The sequence below is a fragment of the Giraffa tippelskirchi genome, chromosome 11, assembly GCF_054371585.1.
Source record: "Giraffa tippelskirchi isolate mGirTip1 chromosome 11, T2T-mGirTip1v1.2.pri, whole genome shotgun sequence".
NCBI lineage: Eukaryota > Metazoa > Chordata > Mammalia > Artiodactyla > Giraffidae > Giraffa > Giraffa tippelskirchi.
Window position 1 is genome coordinate 97,302,130 of NC_137285.1, and position 25,350 is coordinate 97,327,479.

Here is a 25,350-nt window from a genome sequence, read left to right on the forward strand (position 1 = left end):
GCTTGCTCAAACCCAAGTCCATTGAGTCGGTGATGCCATCCAACCATCTTGTCCTCTGTCGTTCCCGTCTCCTGTCCTCAATCTTCCCAGCATCAAGGTCTTTTTCAATGAGTCAGTTCTCGCATCACATGGCCAAAGTACTGGAGCTTCAGCCTCAGCATCAGTCCCTCCAATGAATGTTCAGGATTAATTTCCTTTAGAATGGACTGCTTAGATAACCTTGCAGTCCATGGGACTCTCAAGAGTCTTCTCCAACACAACAGTTCAAAAGCATCAATTCCTTGGCATTTGGCCTTCTTTATGGTCAAACTATCACATCCATACATGACTACTGGAAAAACCACAGCATGATTATACGAACCTTTGGCAGCAAAGTAATTCTCTGTTTTTTAATCTGCTGTCTACATTAGTCATAGTTTTTCTTCCAAGGAGCAAGCATCTTTGAATTTCATGCCTGCAGTCACCATCTGCAGTGATTTTGGAGTCCAAGAAAATAAAGTCAGTCACTGTTTCCACTGTTTCTCCATCTATTTGCCATAAGTGATGGGACCAGATGCCATGATCTTAGCTTTTTCAATGTTGAGTTTTAAGCCAGCTTTTTCACTCTCCTCTTTCACTTTCATCAAGAGGCTCTTTAGTTCTTCTTCACTTTCTGCCATAAGGGTGGTGTCATCTGCATATCTGAGGTTATTGATACTTCTGGCAATCTTGATTCCAGCTTGTGCTTCATCCAGCCCAGCGTTTCTCATGATGTACTCTGCATATAAGTTAAATAGGCAGGGTGACAATAGACAGCCTTGACGTACTCCTTTCCCTATTTGGAACCAGTCTGTTGTTCCATGCCCAGTTCTAACTGTTGCTTCTTGACCTGCATACACGTTTCTCAAGAGGCAGGTCAGGTGGTCTCGTATTCCCATTTCTTTAAGAATTTTCCACAGTTTGTTGTAATCCACACAGTCAAAGGCTTTAGCATAGTCAATGAAGCAGCAGTAGATGTTTTTCTGGAATTCCCTTGCTTTTTCTAGGATCCAACAGATGTTGGCAATTTGATCTCTGGTTCCTCTGCCTTTTCTAAATCCAGCTTGAACATCTGGAAGTTCTCGGTTCACGTACTGTTGAAGTCTAACTTGGAGGATTTTGAACGTGACCTTGCTACCATGTGAAATGAGTGGGATTATGGAGTAGTTTGAACATTCTTTGGTATTGCCCATCTTTGGTATGGGAATGAAAACTGACCTTTTCCAATCCTGTGGCCACTGCTGAGTTTTCCAAATTTGCTGGCATATTGAGTGCAGCACTTTCACAGCATCATCTTTTAGGATTTGAAATAGCTCAACTGGAATTCTATCACCTCCATTAGCTTTGCTCCTAGTGAGGGTTCCTAAGGCCCACTTGATTTCACACTTCAGGATGTCTAGCTCTAGGTGAGTGATCACACCATCATGGTATTCAGGGTCATTAGATCTTTTTCGTACAGTTCTCCAGTGTATTCTTGCCACCTCTTTTTAGCATCTTCTGCTTCTGTTAAGTCCATACCATTTCTGTCCTTTACTGAGCCCATCTTTGCATGAAATGTTCCCTTGGTATCGCTAACTTTCTTGACGAGATCTCTAGTCTTTCCCATTCTATTGTTTTCCTCTGTTTCTTTGCATTGATCACTTAGCAAGGCTTTCTTATTCTTGCTATTATTTGGAACTCTGCATTCAGATGGGTATATCTTTCCTTTTCCCCTTTGCCTTTCATTTCTCTTCTTTTCTCAGCTATTTGTAAAGCCTCCTCAGACGACTATTTTGCTTTTTTGCAATTTTTTCTTCTTGGGGAAGGTTTTCATCACTGCCTCCCGTACAATGCATGAACCTTGGTCCACAGTTCTTCAGGCACTCTGTCTATCAGATCTAATCCCTTGAATCTATTTGTCACTTCCACTGTATAATTGTAAGGGATTTGATTTAGGTCATACCTGAATTGCCTACTGGTTTTCCCTACTTTCTTCTATTTAAGTCTAATGAATTTTGCAATAAGGAGTTCATGATCTGAGCCACAGACAGCTCCTGGTCTTGTTTTTGCTGACTGTATAGAGCTTCTCCATCCTCAGCTGCAAAGAATATAATCAATTTGATTTCAGTATTAACCATCTAGTGACGTCCATGTGTAGAGTCATCTTTTGTGTTGTTGGAAGAGGGTGTCTGCTATGACCAGTGCGTTGTCTTGTAAAACTCTGTTAGCCTTTGCCCTGCTTCATTTTGTACTCCAAGGCCAAACTTGCCTGTTATTCCAGGTATCCCTTGACTTCGTACTTTTGCATTTCAGTCCCCTATGATGAAAAGGACATCTTTTTTTGGTATAACTAGGCAAGTAACTTCTGCCATCTTGGAGGTAACTCACTGGCTACAGTCCATGGGGTCACAAAAGAGTCAGACACCACTTAGTGAGTGAACAACAACAATCATATGAGAATAATTCCCTCTGTCCCAATAAAGCTTCTTCTATCACTAGGAAAGTGATCAATTCCTGGACATTCAAAGTAGCAAAATCTGAACTGAAGCTAACCCAGGTTCACTGAAGCAGGCAGAACAGAGCCCCAAGGACTCTTCCCCATAAAACACTGGCTGAAATGAACAGCAGATGCCAACATCCAGGCAAAGACTGGCCACTGCTCTCTGGATCCCAAAACCTACCCACTGTTAAACTAGAAATATTAACTTAGTCAGAATTTATTATTTTTTTCCTACTCTGTCTACCAATGTACTTATTTTCAGATGTAAAAACTTCACCAATCTAGAGGAATATACAAATTACAAAACTTTCATAGACTCTCACACAAAGTTTTACAAATAAGCAGTCAGAATCCCAATATGTAATAACCCATTTAAAACGTACAGAAGTCAACTTTTCAAAATTAAACTCAAATTAACACAATTTATTCACCCATATATAATGCACATTATGCTTCCAATAGGCTTCACGTAAATCAAGTTCTAATATGCAATCCAGATCCAGAAGTAGAGTCCCCCTTCTATTGTCTTGTGGAATCAAATGAAATTTTACAAGTAAACTAAAACAATGGGCAAATAAAAGCATGCAACTCTCCCTAGATAAAGGGAGACATCTAGAGGTAAAAGCTTAAAATTGGGACTTTTTTTCATATCCTTAGGGATCTTAGAGCCACATAAAAAAGTCTGTTAAAATTCCTTCACTTAGCAATTATTCTCTATGCAGTTTGTAAATTCATTTATTTTTAACCTACTACTTGTCATCTAAAATGTCAATGTTCGAGAGCCCCTTGGACTGGAAGGAGATCAAACCAGTCAATCCTAAAGAAAATCAACCCTGAATATTCATTGGAAGGACTGATGCTGAAGCTGGCATGCTGCAGTCCATGGGGTCACAACGAGTCAGACATAACTGAATGACCGAACAACAACAACAAATTGATTTAAAATTTAATACCTTTGTAGTTAGAGAATATATCGCGTATGATTTCAATATATTTAAATGAATTAAAGTCTGCCAGAATTCAAAAAAAACATAAAATAAAATAAAATAAAATGACAATGTTCCCCAAATCCCGGGTGGTGGTTGTTCTGTTGCTAAGTCATATCCGACTCTTTGTGACCCCATGGACTCTTCCCCAACTAAATTTCACACACTTACTTTAAATCTTATTCAATCTGTTGGTTCTGTCGGCAAAGTGGTAAAGAAAAATGGGCATGGGTTAAACTGATTAGAGAGACAGAGATAACATTAATGTGCTTCACACCAGAGTCTAAGATAATCACATACACAGAAAGATCTGAGATCTTCAAAAGGTTAAGGCAGAAGAAACTACACTTATTTAATGAGAAGTTGTCTAATCTGATCAGAAAGATCTCTAGCTTATCCCTCTGTAGTGGTCACTAACTCAAATGCCCTCAGGCCCCCCCTCAAAAAAACCCCCCAAAAAACAGGCTCCAGGGCTGGTTGGAAAAGGGAAAAAAATAAACGACTAGCTGAGAGAAAACCATCAGGCAAGGGGTAGAGATGGACAGAAACTGGAGAACCAACCCCAGACTGTCCCACCACAGGTGGCACAGATGGTAAAAAACTCGCCTGCAATGCAGGAGACCCAGGTTCCACCCCTGGGTTGGGAAGATCACCTGGAGTAGGAAATGGCAACCCACTCCAGTATCCTTGCCTGGAGAATTCCATGGACAGAGGAGCCTGGCAGGCTATGGTCCATGGGGTCACAAAGAGTTGGATACAACTTAGCAACTAAACCACCACCAGACTAAAGGGATTCTCTTTTTTCCCCTCTTAATGCTAAACTGGCCAAACTATCCACCCTCTCATGCTGACCTCACTCATATTTGCTACACTTTGTCTACAGATTTTGTGAAACTTTCTCCCCTAATGCAAAATACTAAAGTAACACAAATTATTGGGTTGCCCAAAAGGTTCATTCAGGTTTTGGTCAACCCAATAAAAAAAGAAAAAGGAAAACTAAATGTGTACTTGTATAGAAAATGCCTAGAGGAATATTTTCCAAGGTGATAACAATAGCTATCTGGGGATCATGGGATTATGATGTTTTAACTTTCTTATTTTTGTTATTATAGTGATTTTCTAATGAGAAGAGAGGAAAGTAACTTAATTTTAAATGAGTAGCATCAAAAACCAAGGCATGCCCGACAAGAGTCCTTACCACTCTGTAACTGAGAAAAAGAGGCTGTAAGATTAACAGGAAGGCCAGAACTGAGTATCACATTAATCAAGGAAAAATATTCAGTTGCCACATACCATCATTGTGCTATGTTCAAACATCATGTATTTTTAGTTAAGAAAAGAAGATTATCTTTTGTTTAAATAACAAAAGGCTATCTTTGATAAATGAGGCAACTGAATTAAAATTTAAAAGCTGAGGCCAATTAAACTATCCTCCAACTCTTCCCTAACTTCATACAGCCTTACCATAAAGATCAGGTCCATGAGGAGTAAAGACATTATACAAAACTATGTTGAGTGGTGCAATCACCAGCTTCCCATAATAGTAGCTGTCAATGACCACCACAGGCACCTAAAACAGAGCAGAAAACAAAGCAACTGTATAGTTTTGCTCTGGAAACATCCTCATAATGCTAACAGTGTAGACTTCAGAATGAAAAACAGAGTCAACTCCTAACATTCTCTTTTCCAACCACATCACAAGTTGCTTTCGTTACAATGTTAGAACAAAATAAGATAAAAAGACAACTCACCAGAAACAGCATTAGGGCAACCAATGACCAATGAAAGAAACTCTTCCACCTGTGTTTCATGATCAGCAGATCAAAGGCAATAGGTAAACTATTTAACAGAGAAACAGAACGTGGGGAGTTAAAAACTCAGAGAATACAGACTCAAACAGGACAGATTCACACATAACTCATGCTGAATTGAGAATCAAATGTCTCCAGCAATTATTGTGAGGGAAAAAAGCTGGTACATGAAAAGATGTCTTCTCAAAAATAAAAATGTGATCTCTTTACAGGACTCATCAGAGGATGATGCATTCCACAGTGCTCAAGAAATACAAATACTCAGCTTTGGAGCAAGCTCCATTTTATACGCATTTATGTGCAGTGGGCATTTATATTAATCAAAACTAAACTACCCTACTGTCCTACTCCCGCCCTGCCAAATAAACACTTATTTCTCCCTTCCATGATTTATTAACACTTTAGTAATAAAATAATATTACATACTTTCACTTCAATTCTGATATATCCCTTTCCAATATGTAATACTGTTCCAATATGCAATATTTGCCCTTCTTCCGTTCACTTGAATTCCTCAAGCAAGTAGCATACATGCCTTGCCTTCACTATTTCTTCCTTAAGGCCTAACATCAAGCTATTAAGACTGATCTGAGGTCACCAGGAATTTCCTCTTTGCCAGACCCAGTATCTTTCCACAATCCCATCTCCCTTTGTCTTTCTGTTGCACTTGACACAAAGCATCTGTTCCTTCCCCTTTAGACTCCCTGGCTCCGATGTTCTTTTCTGGGCTCTTCCCTAGTGCTCCTTTCAGGCTTTTTTTCCCTGTCCCATGGTGTGCCTCACCACGGTCCTAGCTCCCAAAGGCAAGGTTCTACTTTTCTGTCTCTACACTCATTTTTTCATTTTTTTCAACTCCTGTTCCATGAACAATCACCTTCACATTCATGACTTCTTAATCTAGGACACTAGTCAGAGCTTTACCCATGCTCCAGTCACAGTGAATTTCCTCCCACACCAATCTATTTACTTACACCAAATCTACCCAGTGTCAACTACAGGCTCTGCTCCGGCCTCTCCACAAGATCTCTACACTTACATGGCACTATCATCGCTATCATCTATTTGGCAATATCATGTGGACATCTCACTATGATTTGAAATTCCACATTCTATTAACTAAATATTGCATTGCATTCCATTTTTTTGGATTTTTTTTTTCTCCCCAACTAGTTACATTTCCATTGAAAATGTTAGCTGCTCAGTTGTGTCTGATGCTGCGACCTCATGGACTGTTGTCCACCAGTCCTTCTGTCCATGGAATTCTCCAGGCAAGAATACTAAAGTGGGTTGCCATTCCCTTCTCCAGGGGTCTTCCCGATCCAGGGATCAAACCCGGTCTCCTGCACTGCAGGCACATACTCGACCACCTGAACCACCAGCTACATTTCCATAGCAGCTGCATTTCTCCTTTGATAAGTCAATAAATGAGAGTGCAGTGCTGAGTAATTAACTGTGATCCCAAAATCACGTATCAAAAGGCAGACTAATCAAAACACCCAAACTCAGAGGTATTTGAGGAACTCACAAAGTTGAATGTAGATCCAGTAAAGAGGAAAAGGAATGGAGAAACTGAAAAAAGGAGGATGGAGACGTAAAAATGAGGAAACCATACAGCCTTGTGAGTCACATTAAAGTCTGGACACCATCACTAGAAAGGAAGAAGTACTGACACACGTCATAACGTGGATGACTCTTGAAAACATGTTAAGTAAAAGAAGCCAGACACAGAAGACCATATTGTATGATTCTATTTATATAAAATCTCCAGAACAGGCACACGAAGTAGATTTTTGTGTCCAGAGACACAAAGTAGATTAATGGATGTCAACCTAGACAGCCTATTAAAAAGCAGAGACATTACTTTGCCAACAAAGGTCCTTATAGTCAAAGCTATGGTTTTTCCAGTAGTCATGTATGGATGTGAGAGTTGGACTATAAAGAAAGCTGAGCACTGAAGAATTGATGCTTTTGAACTGTGGTCTTGGAGAAGACTCTTGAGAGTCCCTTGGACTGCAAGGAGATCAAACCAGTCAATCCTAAAGGAAATCAGTCCTGAATATTCATTTAAAGGACTGATACTGAAGCTGAAACTCCAATACTTTGGCCACCTCATGCAAAGAACTGACTCATTTGAAAAGTCCCTGATGCTGGGAAAGATTGAAGGCAGGAGGAGAAGGGGACGACAGGATGAGATGGTTGGATAGCATCACAGACTCCATGGACATGAGTTTGAATAAACTCCAGGAGTTGGTGATGGATAGGGAGGCCCGGCGTGCTGCAGTCCATGGGGTGGCAAAGAGTTGGACATGACTGAGCACTGAACTGAAGACTGGTAGGTTTGGGGACAAAAGGAAGTTACTGCTGAAGGGTACAGGTTTCTCTTAGGGATGATGAATGTTCTAAAACTGACTCTGGTGATGGTTGTATAACTGTATAAAAACCACTGAATTACACGAGTTAAGTGAGTGAATTATATGGTATATTACATATAAGGTATATTACTGAATTACATCTCAGTAAAGCTGTTTAAAAAAATGTTTGGACACCACAGAGCAGGGTTTGGCCAACTTTTTATTTAAGGGACCTGATAGCATACATTTTAGCCTTTGCAGAACCAAAAGTTCTGCTTTGGTCTCTGTCGCATATTCCTCCGTGTGTGTGCATGTGTGTGTGTGCATGTGTGTGCACGCGCACACACACACACACATGCATGGACACGCATTCTCTAAAAATGTAAAATTTCTCAGTTCTTGGGCTGCACAAAAACAGGCCACCTGAATGTGTGACCCACAGGCTACAGACTGCCAGTCTCTGTGACACAGAACAATGGAGAATCTATTATAGAGTTTAAGACAAAACAGAGAGCGATAAAATCACATTTGCATTGTGGGCCGATAACTCTAGTTTGAGTATGGAGAGGAGATTTATAAGGATTAAGACTAGAGGTGGGAAGAACATTTAGGAGGCTGCATCAAGGAACAGAGAGAGGTGAAGATAAGCAGATTCAAAAGACATTCAAGAGGCATAAGACATTAGTAAGACATGAGAAAGAAAAGAGTCACAAAGGATTTTCAGGTTCTGGTCCAGCACAGATGGTACAACCACTTACTGGGCTAGAAACACACTGAAGGACAGATAAGGAAGGAAGATGATGAGTTCAGCTTTGTACATGTTTAGCTATATAAATGAAGATATCTAATAGGCAGCCAGGTAGATATGAGGGAAGCTTAAGAGATGACTGAACTAGATATAAAGATATGGGAATCATCAAGATGATGGAGAGACAGCAGAAAGTATAGAAGAGGGTCTGACATAAAACCTTGAGAAATATAATAATCTGAGAATGATATGCAGAAGAGAAGAAGATTGGAAGTGGGGAAACCAGCCTCTAAAATCTAAACAAGGAAATTTTAAATGTTTATTCTCTGACTTCATGCTGCTAAGTCGCTTCAGTCGTGTCCGACTCTGTGCGACCCCATAGACGGCAGCCCACCAGGCTCCGCCGTCCCTGGGATTCTCCAGGCAAGAACACTGGAGTGGGTTGCCATTTCCTTCTCCAATGCATGAAAGTGAAAAGTGAAAGTGAAGTCACTCAGTCGTGTCCAACTCTTCACGACCCCATGGATTGCAGCCTACCAGGCTCCTCCATCCATGGGATTTTCCAGGCAAGAGTACTAGAGTGGGCTGCCATTGCCTTCTCCCTCTGACTTCATAGCCCCCTTTAAAAAATTTATTCTATAGATAAATTTCCATAAGACATGTACAAGAATGTTCACTAAATTATTGTGTGTAATAACAAAAAAGAAACTGAAAATCAAATGCCTACCAATAAAGCAATGGTTAAATGAATTATTGGACAGCCATACAATAATGGAATGTTATTGCCAAATTCAGACTTAAATTGAAGAAAGGAGGGAAAACCACTAGACCATTCAGGTATGACCTAAATCAAATCCCTTATGACTATACAGTGGAAGTGACAAATAGATTCAAGGGATTAGATCTGATAGACAGAGTGCCTGAAGAACTATGGACAGAGGTTTGTGACATTGTACAGGAGGCAGGGATCAAGACCATCCCCAAGGAAAAGAAATGCAAAGAGGCAAAATCTTTGTCTGTGGAGGCCTTACAAATAGCTGTGAATAGAAGAGAAGCTAAAAGCAAAGGAGAAAAGAAAAGATATACCCATTTGAATGCAGAGTTCCAAAGAACAGCAAGGAGAGATAAGAAGCCTTCCTCAGTGATCAATGCAAAGAAATAGAGGAAAACAACAGAATGGGAAAGTCTAAAGGTCTCTTCAAGAAAATTAGAGATATTAAGGGAACTTTTCATGCAAAAATGGGCTCAATAAAGGACAGAAATGGTATGGACCTAACAGAAGAAGAAGATATTAAGAAGAGGTGGCAAGAATACACAGAAGAGCTGTACAAAAAACATCTTCACGACCCAGATAATCGCGATGGTTATCGCGACATCCTGGAATGTGAAGTCAAGTGGGCCTTAGAAAGCATCACTACAAACAAAGCTAGTGGAGGTGATGGAATTCCAGGTGAGCTATTTCAAATCCTAAAAGATCACACTGTGAAAGTGCTGCACTTAATATGCCAGCAAATTTGGAAAACTCAGCAGTGGCCACAGGACTGGAAAAGGTCAGTTTTCATTCTAATCCCAAAGAAAGGCAAGGCCAAAGAATGCACAAACTACCGCACAATTGCACTCCTTTCACACACTAGTAAAGTAATGCTCAAAATTCTCCAAGCCGGGCTTCAACAGTATGTGAACGGTGAACTTCCAGATGTTCAAGCTAGATTTAGCAAAGGCAGAGGAGCCAGAGATCAAATTGCCAACATCCGCTGGATCATTGAAAAAGCAAGAGAGTTCCAGAAAATATCTACTTCTGCTTTATTGACTATGCCAAAGTCTTTGACTGTGTGGATCACAATAAACCGCGGAAAATTCTTCAAAAGATGGGAATACCAAACCACCTGACCTGCCTCTTGAGAAATCTGTATGCAGGTCGGGAAGCAACAGTTAGAACTGGACATAGAACAACAGACTGGTTCCAAATAGGGAAAGGAGTACGTCAAGGCTGTATATTGTCACCCTGCTTATTTAACTTGTATACAGAGTACATCATGAGAAATGCTAGGCTGGATGAAGCACAAACTGGAGTCAAGATTGCCAGGAGAAATATCAGTAACCTCAGATATCCAGATGACACCACCCTTGTGGCAGAAAGTGAAGAGGAACTAAAGAGCCTCTTGATGAAAGTGAAAGAGGAGAGTGAAAAAGTTGGCTTAAAACTCAACATTCAGAAAACTAAGATCATGGCATCTGGTCCCATCCCTTCATGGCAAATAGATAGGGAAACAGTGCAAACAGTGACAGACTTTGTTTTTTTGGACTCCGAAATCACTGCAGATTGTGACTGCAGCCATGAAATTAAAAGACGCTTGCTCTTTGGAAGAAAAGCTATGACCAATCTAGACAGCATATTAAAAAGCAGAGACATTACTTTGCCGACAAAGGTCCATCTAGTCAAAGCTATGGTTTTTCCAGTAGTCATGTATGGATGTGAGAGTTGGATTATAAAGAAAACTCAGCACCGAAGAATTGATGCTTTTGAACTGTGGTGTTGAAGACTCTTGAGAGTCCCTTGGACTGCAAGGAGATCCAACCAGTCCATCCTAAAGGAAATCAGTCCTGAATATTTGTTGGAGGGACTGATTCTGAAGTTGAAACTCCAATACTTTGGCCACCTGATGTGAAGAACTGACTCATTGGAAAAGACCCTGATGCTGGGAAAGACTGAAGGCAGGAGGAGAAGGGGATGACAGAGGATGAGATGGTTGGATGGCATCACTGAGTCTATGGACATGAGTTTGAGTAGGCTCTGGGAGTTGGTGATGGACAGGGAGGCCTGGCATGCTGCAATCCATGGGGTCGCAGAGAGTTGAACATGACTGAGCAACTGAACTGAGCTGAACTGAACTGAGCAGACAGCAGATGCTTAATAGTCACTGCTCTTATTAGAATTAAACGTGAGAGAAATATTCTTCCACTTCCCAGAATCTTTATGTAATTAATTCCCATAACTTCAGCCCCACCTAGAGACTATGGAGACAACCTAACATTCAGATGGCCTTTATGCCAGTAACACATGGAAGATGAATCCCGTTAGTTTCTCACCCGAGAGCTGCACTGAATGGCCAGCCTAAGATGGCCCCAGCAGCTACTCCAAGCACAGCAAAGGAAGTTTTGTCCATATACCAGCCAGTCATGGCTATCAAGGTAGTGTACATACAGAAGCTGCTAGGAAGGAATGCTGCAAGACAAAAAAATGAAAAAAGGAGGCAAAGACACAAGGGATTGATATACTAGGTATCAGTTATTAAAAATGAACCTGCATTGCAAAATGTCAATAACCAAGAACATACTTTGAGCAATGCTATAGAAATGAGTAGTAAAGTGATTCTCCTTAAAAAAAAAAAAGTTCAACAATTTTCTTATTTTCATACTTCTGTTTTTTTATGTACCAACATGTCACCCAATTATACAATGTCAATTGTATACATGCCATTTATCTCCTGGCCTGTACTCCAAGTCTAAAACTTACAAGATTCCAGATTCCCCAGGAATACCCTCAGGTTATAATTCCAGGCAGGAAATATGCTTCAAGGAATTTAGAGCCATTGGGGCTTCCCTAGTGGCTCAGTGGTAAAGAATTCGCCTGCCAATGCAGGGAACACAGGTTCCATCTGTAGTCAGGAACATCCCACATGCTGCAGAGCAAATAAGCCCGTGCGCCACAACTACGGAGCCTGCGCTCTGCAGCCCGGGAGCCGCAGCTACTGAAGCCCTCGTGCCCTAGAGCCTGCGGTCTGCAAGAAGATAAGCCGCAGCGATGAGAAGCCTGCATCCCAACTAGAGAGGAGCCCCTGCTCGTCACAACTGGAGAAAAGCCCATGCAGCAACAAAGACCCAGCACAGCCAAAATAAATAAAATAAAACAAATTTAGAGCCATTGTTAACAATCTCTTTCGGAGGAAGTTAATCCTCTGATAGCCTTCTGAGACTGTCCAAGGAGCAGCCTGTACCCCAGTGGAGTTCTCAGAAGCCTTCTGAAGAGCCACATCTGTTAGACAGCAGCACTGCTTTGCATCCTGCATCCACCACTATAGGTAGTTTGGCCTTTAGATGTCTTCCTAGTTATTTCATCACATAACTTTCTTGTTGCACACAGCAGAGGACTGACCACCTTCAGGGTCTCTGCGACAATAACATTTCATCCAAGCATTTCTATTAACACTACATGGAAATGCAGACCTGCTTCTCCCTGCTGTTTGAGGGCTTCACCTAGCACTAGGTAAGAAAACTCAGTACCAACTCAAACAAGAACCACAATGAACAGGTAGTATGGTTTAAGAAACTCAGCAAAGGTCTACCTATGGCTGATTCATACTGATGTATGGCACAAACCATCACAATATTGTAAAGTAATTATCCTCCAATTAAAATAAATTAATTAATTTAAAAAAACTCAGCAAAGGGTTCAGAGGCTCTGTATCAATGGATGCCTTTAACTTATTTGTGCCTTAACATCCTCAACTGAAATGATAAAACTAAAGACACTCCCAGGTATCTCCCTCATACAAGAATCCATTTTAGGACTAGCAAAATAACTAAAAAAATATGTGAAGCACAACCTTCCCAGACAAATGCTAAACAACAATGATGCCAGCCCAAGCTGTTGATTCCAGCTCCAAGGGGAGCAGAGGAAACTGAGGTCTCTGCAGAACATGGATTAAGATACAGTCAGTGAAGGAAAAGTAAGTATGTATCAATACTTTTACTCTAGATACCATTTTTGTGTATATTTAGTGTGTATACTAGATTCTGGTACACACAAGTCAAAATTAAAATTGAGACAATTATATCTAGTAACTAAACTTTTCTGGGTAGTTGGGAACAGGCTACCTTTTAGGAACAGGTCACTCTGGCGCAGCTCAAAAAACACAAAGGTTCAATGGCAGCACAGCTGGAAAGCCACCACTCTACATTAAGGATTTTATTCGAAATTTCCAGAAGCTTATGGTAAAAAAAAAATCCAACAGAAGATGTGTACTTTTATAGAATCCATGCAAGTAACTGGCATAAAATAGAACCATCAAGACCAGGATCTTTGAAACCATGCTAAGTCATTTCAGCAGTGCCCGACTCTTTTGTGGCCCCATGGACTGTAGCCTGCCAGGCTCCTCTGTCCATGGCATTCTCCAGGCAAGAATACTGGAGTGGATTGCTATTTCCTTCTCCAGGGGATCTTCCCAATCCAGGGATTGAACCTGTGTCGCTTATGTCTCCTTCACTGGCAGATGGGTTCTTTACCACGAGTGCCATCTGGGAAGTCCTTGAGCAAAATAAAATTATTTTCCTTCTGCTAACAGCAAAGAAAGGCAGTGGATGCTTCTGTTTCAGTCTTGCAGTGATAAAAAAAATATATACAATAATGTAAAAGAAAGCAACTTGATGAAAATAACAGCTCTACCGCTTATGAATTCTTTGACTTTCGGCAAGTCATTTCACCTTTCTAAGTTTCAGTGTGCTTACCTGCAAAAATGAGAAAACATTTATCTGACTTTTATCATAGGATTGTTGTCAAGGTCAATCAAGGTCATGAAGATAATCCCCTGTGTGCATGCTCAAGTCGTGTCCGACTCTCTGTGACCTTACGGGATGTAGCCCACCAGGTTCCTCTGTCCATGGGATTTCCCAGGCAAAAATTCTGGAGTATTCCTCCTCCAGGGGATATTCCTGACTCAAGGATCTAACCCACGTCTCTTGTGTCTCCTGCACCAGCAGGCGGGTTCTTTACCACAGAGCCACCTGGGCAAATCATAGGAATCTGGAAATTACTGACGTGTTATACAAATATAACCTACATCTGGACAAGTTCTTCTGTTTGATGCAACTGCGAAATGTCAGTGAAGCTTTTATGCCCTCACCTGCTCTTTTACTTACCTGACGACGAGCAAAACATGCCAGTGCTGAGAACCAAGAAGGCTAGCATCATTCGACTCACATGCAGCCCAAACTTCTTACACACAGCCCTAGGGGGAAGGCAAAGACTATCAACACAGCCGGCCTTCAGGATGGAAATTTCAACTTAAAGCACAAAGACAGGCCTGTGTCACAGAGAATGCTGAAGATCTAAAGTCAAATACAGGACTGTCTCAATTTCATGTGCATAAACATTCTTATTCCTTATGCATGAGAGAAGCTCTCTACCTAAGGGGAAATGTATACTTTCCATAGATTATGTCTACAGAATAATCTATGCTAGATTATGTCTAACATCAAAGGAAAACAGCCTGGTGTAGTGGAAAAATAACAGTCCTCACGTGGGCACAGGTTACAATCTTGGCCCTTCCACTCACTAGCAGTGGCACCCTAGTCTAGTAACATCTCTGTAAGACTCCTCATCTGTTAAATGAGGATAATGATAATACTTACTGCATAAGGGTTCTGCGAGGACAGTGCATGGCAAAGTACTCAGAAGAGTGCCAGGCACAGAGCTGCTCAATAGAGGGCAGTTATCAGAAAAGACGACTAGGAGGCACCCCAAAGTTTTAATAAATGGTTATCTAAGTCAACGTTCCTCAAGAGGTTACATATACTTCCTTTAACTTCTGTATTATAGGTCTTTTCAACCCGATAAGTAAAACATCAGTAGAGGTGATTATTGTTTCATTTAGTCAGTATCTGTTCAGATATAGCCATGTGTTAACTCTCCTTGCTCAGGTTCTTAATTGCATCACAGAGCTTCTTTCTGAAATAATTTTGTTTCTTCCTTAACATATCCTTTAGAAGGCTGTTTGGAGTGAAGTGAAGTGAAGTGAAGTTGCTCAGTCGTGTCCGACTCTTTGCGACTCCATGGACTGTAGCCTACCAGGCTCCTCTGTCCACGGAATTTTCTAGGCAAGAGTACTGGAGTGGGTTGCCATTTCCTTCTCCAAACTTCTCTGTTTGGAGTAAGGATCTGTTAATGGTAAATTCTGGTTTTTGATATTTCTTTCATTTTGTCAGAAAAGTCTTTCTTTAGCTCTTGGTCTTAAAAGGTGATATATCACTTTAGGATGACAGTCTTTTTCTCACAGAACTTTGAACATACTTTTTGTCTTCTGGCTCTTGAGAAGGCTTTTGTTGGTCTAATTGTCTGACATTTCTTTGTAGGATTTGTATTAGTCCTCTGTCAACCTATAAGATCGTCTTTGCTCTTGGTTTTACACAGTATCCCTAATTACTCTTTATTTATCCAGCTCAGGACATTAGGCTTCCTGAATTGTGGATTAGTGTCCTTTCTCCTTTGATTCTGGAAAATTCTTAGGTATTACTTCTCTGAATATTGCCTCTCCCTGTTCTATAATCTCCTAGATCTGATTAGATATAAATCAGATCTTTCAACTCTACCACAAGCATTTTTTATCCTCTCACCATTTTTTTTTCTTCTGTCACTGTACTAAATTCTTAGTAATTTCTTCAGATTAATCCTCTGGTTTATTTATTAGAAGTGTCTCATCAAGAGAACAGACTTGTGGACACAGTGCGGGGTTGGTGGGGGAAGGGGAGGGTGGGATGAATAGAGAGTAGCATGGAAACACAGCAGTATCATGTGCAAAACAGATAACCAGTGGGGATTTGCTGTATGACTCAGGGAGCTCAAACCGGTGCTCCATGACAAACTAGAGGGCTGGGATGGGGTGGGAGAGAGGCTCTAAAGGGAGGGGGTGCATGCACAGCTATGGCTGATTCATGTTGATGTACGGCAGAAACCAACACAATATTTTAAAGCAACTATCCTTCAATTAAAAATAAATATTAAAAAAAAAAAGAAAGAAATGTCTAATCAGTTGTATACCCTGATGCTGGGAAAGCTTGAGGGCTGGAGGGGAAGGAGGTGACAGAGGATGAGATAGTTGGATGACATCACCAACTCAATGGACATGAGTTTGAACAAACTCCGGGAGGTGGTAAAGGACAGGGAAGCCTGGTACGCTGGTTGCAAAAGGTCGGACACGACTTAGTGACTGAACAACAACGACAAATCAGTTGTTTACACTATCCACTGAATTTTATATATCAATGATTATATTTTTAATTATAGAAGTTCTGTGTGGTTCTTTTCCAAATCTGCCTGGTCATTTTTATAGTCTCATTCATTTATCTTTTTTATTTCACTGTTGTAAGAACACCTAATAAGAGCTCTACCCTCTTAACAGATATTTAAATGTAAAACACAGTACTGTATCAATAGGCATAATGTTGTATAGCAGATGTCTAGAGCTAACTCGAATAAGTGAAATTTTATACCCACTGATTAGCAACTTCCTGTTTCCATCAGCCCCCAATCCTGGCAGCCACAAGTCTATCCTTTCCTTTGCTCCCATGAGTTCAACCATTTTAGATAACTCATAAAAGGGGAACTGTGCAATATTTGCTCCGCTGTGGTGAGTTATTTGACTTAGCACAATATCCTGAAGGCTCATCTACATTGTCATATCTTTAGGATTTCCCTCTTTTTTAAAAAAATGTTTTTCTTTTTTAATTAATCAATTTACTCATTTATTTTATATTTGACTGTGCTAGAGCTTTGTTGCTGTGTGGACTTTCTCTCGTTGCAGCAAGCAGGGGCTACTCTCAAGTTGAGGTGCAAGGGCTTCTCATTGCAGTGGCTTCTCTTGTTGCAGAGCAGGGTGCCTGAGCTTCAGTAGTATCAACTCACGTGTTCTAGATCACAGGCTCAGTAGCTGTGGCACACGGGCTCAGCTGCCCCACAGCACGTGGGATCTTCCTGGAGCAGGGATCAAACCCGTGTTTCCTGTGTTAGCAGGCAGATTCTTAACCACTGGGCCACCAGGGAAGTCCTTCTTTTTGAAGACTGAATAGCATTCCTTGGTAAGTATATGCCACATCCCCCTCCCCCCCATTCACCTGTCAATAGATACTTAGTTGTTTCCAATGCTGGCTACTGTGAATAACGCTGCAGTGAAGACTGGAATGGTAGCTCTATTTTTAGTGTTTTAAGGAACCTCCATATTGTTTCCTGGAGACGGAAATGGCAACCCACTCCAGTGTTCTTGCCTAGAGAGTCCTGTGGACGGAGGAGCTTGGTGGGCTGCCGTCTATGGGGTCGCACAGAGTCGGACACGACTAAAGTGACTTAGCAGGAGCAGCAGCATACTGTTCTCCAGGGCTTTCCTGGTGGCTCAGCTGGTAAATACCCTGCCTGCCAATGCAGGAAACACAAGAGACGTGTGTTCGATCCTTAGGTTGGGAAGATCCCCTGGAGAAGGAAACAGCAACCCACTTCAGTATTCTTACCTGGAAAATTCCATGGACAAAGGAGCCTAGTAGGCTACAGTCCAGGGGGTCACAAAGAGTCAGACACAACTGAGTGCAAGCATGCACGCGCACACACACACACAAACACACACACACTGTTCTCCATAGTAGCTACACCAATTTACATTCCCACCAGCAGTGTAGAAAGGTTCCCTCTTCCCTACACCCTCTCCAGCATTTATAATTTGTAGACTTTTTGATGATGGCCATTTTGACCAGTGTGAAGTGACACCTCATTGTACTTTTGATTTGCATTTCTCTAATGATTAGCAATGTTGAGCACCTTTTCGCATGCTTATTGGCCATCTGTATGTCTTCTTTGGAAAAATGTCTATTTAGGTCTTCTGCCCACTTTTTGACTGGGTTGCTTTTATTGTTGATTTGTAGGAGCTGTTTGTATATTTTGGAGATTAAGCCCCAGTTAGTCACATCATTTGCAAATCTTTTCCCCCAGTCTGTAGTTTGCCTTTTCATTTTGTTTATGGTTTTCTCTGCTGTGCAAAAGTTTATGTCTGTACAACATTGTAAATCAACTCTACTTCAATTTAAAACATAATAAAAAAATATTTGAAAGCAGTTATAAGTTTAAGGCCCCAGTGGTTTACCTTTGCTTTTATTTCTATTGCCTTGGGAGAATGACCTAAGGAAACATTGGTATAATATATGTCAGAGAACATTTTACCTATATTCTCTTTCAGGAGTTTTATAGTGTTATGTCTTATACTTAAGTCTTTAAGTCATTTTGCGTTTATTTTTTAGTATGGTTTGAGAGAGTATTCTAACTTCACTGATCTATTAATACATGTGGCTGTCCAGGTTTTCCAACACCACTTGTTGAAGAGACTGTCTTTTCTCCATTGTATAATATATTCTTGCCTCCCTAGACAAAAGACATTCTAACAGATATGAAATGATCTCCCTGTGGTTTTGATTTTTGTTTTCCTTATGACTAGTGATACTGCCATTTTTTCATATGCCTGTTGGCCATTTTATTAGGTTTTTTTTTTACCACTGAGTTAGAAGAGCTTCTTATACATTTTGGAAATGAACTTATCACATATGTGATCTACAAATATTTTCTGCCATTCTGTAAGATCCTTTTCACTCCATTGGTTGTTTAATCTCTTATTAGTCTCTTATTTCGTATGTTTTCAATTTCCTATTTTATTTCTTTAAAAATATTAATTATTTTATATTCTTATTTTAGTAATTCCCAATAAATGAAGTTTTGTAGGTCAGCTTTCTATTGATTATCTCTGCTGGCTCTCACTCATAATGACCTGTTCCCTTCTGTGCTTTGTCATTTATTTTTATTATAATCTGATTCACTAGAACTTTATCTATGGTAATTCTTTGACAATTGGATTAAGAATCCACTTCTCTAGAGAAATTTGACTTTTTGATTTTGCAAGATGTCTGGAAAGGAAAGGAAAGTGAAGTCACTCAGTTGTGTCTGACTCTTGGTGACCCCATGGACTGTTGCCTACCAGGCTCCTCCATCCATGGGATTTTCTAGGCAAGAGTACTGGAGTGGGTTGCCATTTCCTTCTCCAAAGGTGTCTGGGGACACTATTGTTGTTCAGTCACTAAGTCATGTCCGCTCTTTGTGACCCATGGACTGCAGCAGCCCAGGCTTCCCTGTCCTTCACCATCTCCCAGAGTTTGTTCAAACTCATGTCCATTGAGCTGGTGATGCCATCCAACCATCTCATTCTCTGTCACCCTCTTCTCCTGCCCTCAATCTTTCCCAGCATCAGGGTCTTTTCCAATGAGTTGACTCTGCATCAGGTGGCCAGAGTACTGGAGCTTCAGCATGAGTCCTTCCAGTGAATATTCAGGGTTGATTTCCTTTAGGATTAAATGGTTTCATCTCCTTGTAATCCAAGGGACTCTCAAGAGTATTCTCCAGCAGCACAATTCAAAAGCATCAAGTCTTTGGTGCTCAGCCTTCTTTATGGCCCAACTCTCAAATCCAGAAAAACCTATGAACCTCTGTCAGCAAAGTGATGTCTCTGCTTTTTAATACACTGTGTAGGTTTGTAACAGCTTTTCTTTCAAGGACTAAGCCCTGAACAATTTACAATAAATTCTAAACTTGGGGCTTAGGAGACCATGCGGGTAATTTGAATTCAGTCGTGAATTCATATGAAGACCAACTTAAAGTTACAATCCTCAAAGGTAGCACTGGATTTCTTTTTTTTTTTACTTTATTTTACCCAGACTCGGAGAAGGAAATGGCAACCCACTCCAGTACTCTTGCCTGGAAAATCCTATGGACAGAGGAGCCTGGTAGGCTGCAGTCCATGGGTTCACTAAGGGTCGGACACGACTGAGCGACTTCACTTTCACTTTTCACTTTCATGCATTGGAGAAGGAAATGGCAACCCACTCCAGTGTTCTTGCCTGGAGAATCCCAGGGACGGGGGAGCCTGGCGGGCTGCCATCTGTGGGGTTGCACAGAGTCGGACACGACTGAAGTGACTTAGCAGCTACCCAGACTCAAGACCAAAGAACTTTTTTATCTGACATTGTTGGCTGTTTTGCAATGGGAAGACTTTAAGTAATGGTTACTAAGTCCAAATACCTTTTAAAGCATTCTTAAAATAAGACATTTGTTAGGTTTCATGTAAAAAAAAAAAAAAAAAAGGTAGCTATTTTTATTACTGGGATACTTAAATGCTTAATATTTTCATTAATATTCATTCAACCAACAGTCACTTGGCAAAAGACAATCATACTGAGTACATATAAGAGTAGTGAGTCTCACACTGGAAATAATTTCCTATCAGCTAAGCTCAAAAGGGGAAGAGACATCACAATTTATCTCTTAGGACCAAAAAAAGGCTCTACAAAATCCTACCAAATAAAGTACTACTCAAATATACACTTATGGAATTGAAATTATAATATGAAGATACAGCATTTATCACCTCAGGAAATCAGAAGTATTTTCTCCCAATGGTTGGCTTTAAACAAAAAATTGTGTTTTAGATATAATATCAGAAGCTAGAAGAAAAATGCCATCTATTTCTAAACACTGTTTCTACTATCAGAGAAATAACCTATGCTCAATTTGGCTTCCTTATAGCACTTTTAGAAGCAAAGTTTTTATACTCACTTGTAAAAGTAAAGTTCACATATACAGCTCACAAAAGCCAGCAGACATCGTAAAAAGTAAAAGACAAGAATCTGAAAGAAACCCACAACAAGAAAACAGAAGTCACAGATACAAGTTAGAAAAACTCTTAAAAGATGAAACCACTCATTTGTCAGTAATAATTATAAATTGGTATAATCCTTTTGAAAAGCAGTATGTATCAAGAACCATGGAAATTTTCGTACCTCCAAATTCAAGTATGGAAGTATATTTATTGACTACTTCTATGACTTCAGCCCACAAAAATAACTCAAAATATGGGAGGGGAGTTGGAGTCACAAAGATGTTAATTGCAGCTCTACTAATTTAGTAAAAATTATTTTAAAAGCTACAAAATGTTCAATTACAGGAAGATGGCTAAATTATGTTACATCTATTTCATGTTATATCTATTCATGATACAGATACCAAAGTTCATGGTTACAAAGACCAAAGTTCATAGCTACAGACAGTGGAAAAATTCTTATCATATAAATCTCATTCACATGACAAGCATCTCTCAGACAATTATAATAACTGATTGCAACTATTATAAAATTATAACAAAATACTAAATGAAAACATATATGATTTATACATCATAGTTATAGCTATAGAAATCAGAAGTACATAAAAAAATAGAAAGAAATATAATAAAATGGTAAAAGTGGTTGTCTCAGGCATAGCTATAGAAATCAGAAGTACATAAAAAAATAGAAAGAAATATAATAAAATGGTAAAAGTGGTTGTCTCAGGCTATTGAGACTTACATGCATATTCTTCCTCCTATCTTCCAAATGTCTGTAATGTGGTTTTATTAATTTTATGAACTAATACAAATTATAAACATAAAAATAACAAAATAAAACCATATCAAATAGCTTTTCTACTACAGTATAACTAGTATGTTTAAGAAAAATGAATAAGCACTATTTAAATATATTCTATGATTAATATTACTGCATATAACTTAAAAGTACTTTCTGTTTTATCATTATAACCAAAAAAACAAAATTCCAAAAAGAATCCAATCAAGTGATCAGCAAATGTACAAATTCATTCATTAATTCAGCAACATACTGAAAACCTGCTATGCACTGATCACTCTTCTAGATGCTACTAGAAATACAGATAATTTCATCAGGTTGGTAAGAGTACAAAAACACATTTAGAAAGTCAAAAACTAACACAAGATAATCAAAGAATTGTACATGGGAACAGGACAATGATGCCCCCATAGTTACTAACATTCAGCACAGTAACTGGATGTCAGATCAGTGCAAAAAGACACAAAAAAGAAATTAAATAAGTATAAGAATGGAACAGAAGAAACTAAATTCAATATGAACAGATGAAAGAGAATCCAAGAGATTCACTTGACAAACTGTTGACACTGATAAGGACATTCAGTGAAATTGAGATCAAAAAGCAAAAATCAATTGTCTTTCTTTATACCTGCAATGAAAGTGAAAGTAAGTGAGAGTCACTCAGTCGTGTCTGACTTTTTGTGACCCCATGGACTATAGAGTCCATGGAATTCTCCAGGCCAGAATACTGGAATGGGTAGCCTTTCCCTTCTCCAGGGAATCTTCCCAACCCAGGGATCAAATCCAGGTCTCCCACATTACAGGTGGATTCTTTACCAGCTGAGCCACAAGGGAAGCCCAAGAATACTGGAGTGGGTAGCCTATCCCTTCTCTCTCCCCAGGAATCAAACCGGGATCTTCTGCATTGCAGGTGATTCTTTATCAACTGAGCTATCAGGGAAGCCCTATACCTGCAATGAGTCCCTAAAAATATTACAGAAAACAAGATAACATCCATAACAGTAATAAAAAGTATAAAGAATCTAGGCATTATCTTAATCAAAGAATGGGTAAGCTTGACATGGATAAATTTTTTTTGATACATTTTATAAATTTTATTAAAAGACAACAGAAAAATGAGGTCCAGTGGTTAAGAATCCACCTTCCGATGCAGCAAATTTGGACTCAATCCCTGGTAGAGGAACTAAGATCCACATGCCATGGGGCAACTAACCCAAGCACTGCAACTACTAAGCCCACGAGCTCTGGAACCCACTTGTCACAACTAGAGAGAAGCCTGTGCGCAGCAATGAAAGATCAAGCATGCTGCAACTAACACCCACTGTAGCCAGATAAATAAATCAATTAAATAATAAAAAAAGACACATTAAACCTGACTAAATAAGTACAGCATTTATATATAATAGGGATGGAATGATGTAACACTGCAAAAATATTCTCATGCGTGCACACTCAGTCACTCAGTCGTGTCTGACTCTTTACGACTTCATAGACTGTAGCTTGCCAGGCTCTTCTTTCCACGGAATTCTCCAAACAAGAATACTAGAGCGGGCTGCCATTTCTTTCTCCAGGGATCTTCTCAACCCAGGGATTGAACCTGGGTCTCCTGCATTGCAGACAGATTCTTTACTGTCCAAACCATCAGGGAAACCCATTGATTCTCATGTTAATATGTAAATTCAATGCAACCCTAAGCAAAACCTGCCAGAATTTGGGAGGGGGAAAACTGATTCTAAAATTATTTTTAAAATAAAATTTTAAAATGGATAAAGTGAAAAATTCATCAGCCACACTACAAAGCCATAATAATAAAAACAATATGGTATTCTCTGACACACTAACCAGAGACATAGAACAAAAGGCCAGAAACATACATGTGAATGAGATGTACAATAGAGATGGTAATAATATTACAAGTCAGAATGAAAAGGAAGAATTAGCAGATGGTGCTGGAAAATCCAGTTCACTGTATAGCAAAAAATGAAGCTGGATCTTTCAAAAATTTATATATAAAAAAAACTGAATGGAGTAAAGCCTTATAGTTAGGGTTCCCCTGGTGGCTAAGATGATAAAGAATAGGCCGGCAATGCAGGAGACCCAAGTTCAATCCTCGGGTCAGGAAGATACCCTGGAGAAGGAATGGCTGCCCACTCCAGTATTCTTGCCTGGAGAACCCCATGGACGGAGGAGCCTGGTGGGCTATAGTCCATGGGGTCACAGAGTCAGAAACGACTGAATGACTAAACATGCACGCTTATATGTGAAAGACAAAACTACAAAGTTACTATGAAAAAATACATAAGAATATCTTTATGATCTGTGGTGAATGATTTCTTTTAGAAAGACCCCAAATCCACCAACCATAAGTCAAAAACTAATTAGTTTGACTCTATCAGAGCTAAAGAAAGGACTACAAAGTTAGTAAACAGGTGACAGTCTAGGAGAAAGGATTTCCAGTACCTAAAACCTACAAGGGGTTACCATTGAGAACTTCTACAAATCACAAGAGAAAATCAGAAAATTCAACTGAAAAACGGGCAAAGGGGCCTCCCTGGTGGCTCAGCGGTAAAGAATCCACCTGCCAAAGAAGGAGACATGGGTTCAATTCCTGATCCAGGAGGATTCCATGTGCCACGGAGCAGCTAAGCCTGTGTGCCACAACTACCGAGCCCAGGAGCTGCAAGTACTGAGGCCCTCGTGCCCCAGAGCCTGTGCTCGGCAACAAGAGAAGCCACTGCAGTGAGAAGCCTGTGCACTGCCGCTAGAGAGTAGCCCCCGCTCTCCGCAACTACAAAAAAGCCCGCACAGCAATGAAGCCCCACCACCGCTGAAAATAAATAAGCAAATAAAAGAAAAACAGGAAAAGGATGTAAACAGGTAATTCACAGGAAAACAAATCTGAATGACTGGTAAATATACGAAGAAATTCTCCATCTTACTAGTTGTCAGAAAAATGCAATTAAAATGAGGAGCATCCCTCTATGGATACCAAGGGGGAAGGGGGTGGGGGGCAGACGAGTTGGGAAAATGGGATTGACACATATACACTATTATGTATAAAATAGATAACTGATGAGCATCTACTATATAGCACAAGGAACTCAGTGCTCTGTAGTGAGCTAAATGGGAAGGGAATCTTAAAAAGAAGGGATATATGTACACATATAACTGATTCAGGGCTTCCCAGGTGGTGCTAGTGATAAAGAATCTAACGGCCAATGCAGGAGGCATAAGAGAAGCCAGTTCGATCCGTGGGTCAGGAACATCCCCTGGAGCAGTGCAGGGCAATTCACTGCAGTATTCGTGCCTGGAGAATCCCATGAACAGAGGAGCCTGGAGGGCTACAGTCGATAGGATCACAAAGAGCTGGACTCGACTAAAGCGACTTAGCATGCACACTCGCATAGCTGATTCACTTTGTTGTATACAGAAACTAACAACACTGTAAAGCAACTATACGTCAATAAAATTAATTTTAAAAAATGAGAAATATCTCACATACTTAGAGAGTCAGAAATATCAAGTGCTCAGGAGATGTTAGGAAGCTGAAACTCCAAACACTGTTGCAGGGAGTATACAGTTGAATATCCATTCTGGAGAGCAATATGGCAGAGCTCCATGAAATTAAGTAGTCCATGGATCTATGCATGGGATCCCATTCCTGAGTGCACGGTTCAAAGAAATTCACACTCCA

General features: G+C 40.1%; 1 protein-coding gene across 8 annotated transcripts in view; it reads right to left on the reverse strand.

The window, feature by feature from the left end:
- Positions 1 to 25,350, reverse strand: part of ALG9 (ALG9 alpha-1,2-mannosyltransferase) — a 115,029-nt gene that overhangs the window by 82,764 nt on the left and 6,915 nt on the right. For all 8 annotated transcript variants that reach the window (XM_081543350.1, XM_081543355.1, XM_081543353.1 and 5 more), the window contains exons 4-8: positions 20,812 to 20,882; positions 14,313 to 14,401; positions 11,484 to 11,619; positions 5,235 to 5,322; positions 4,948 to 5,053 (exon numbers count right to left, since the gene is read on the reverse strand). In XM_081543350.1, the coding sequence (XP_081399476.1) occupies positions 4,948 to 5,053; positions 5,235 to 5,322; positions 11,484 to 11,619; positions 14,313 to 14,401; positions 20,812 to 20,882 (490 nt within the window). The remainder of the gene's footprint in view (positions 1 to 4,947; positions 5,054 to 5,234; positions 5,323 to 11,483; positions 11,620 to 14,312; positions 14,402 to 20,811; positions 20,883 to 25,350) is intronic.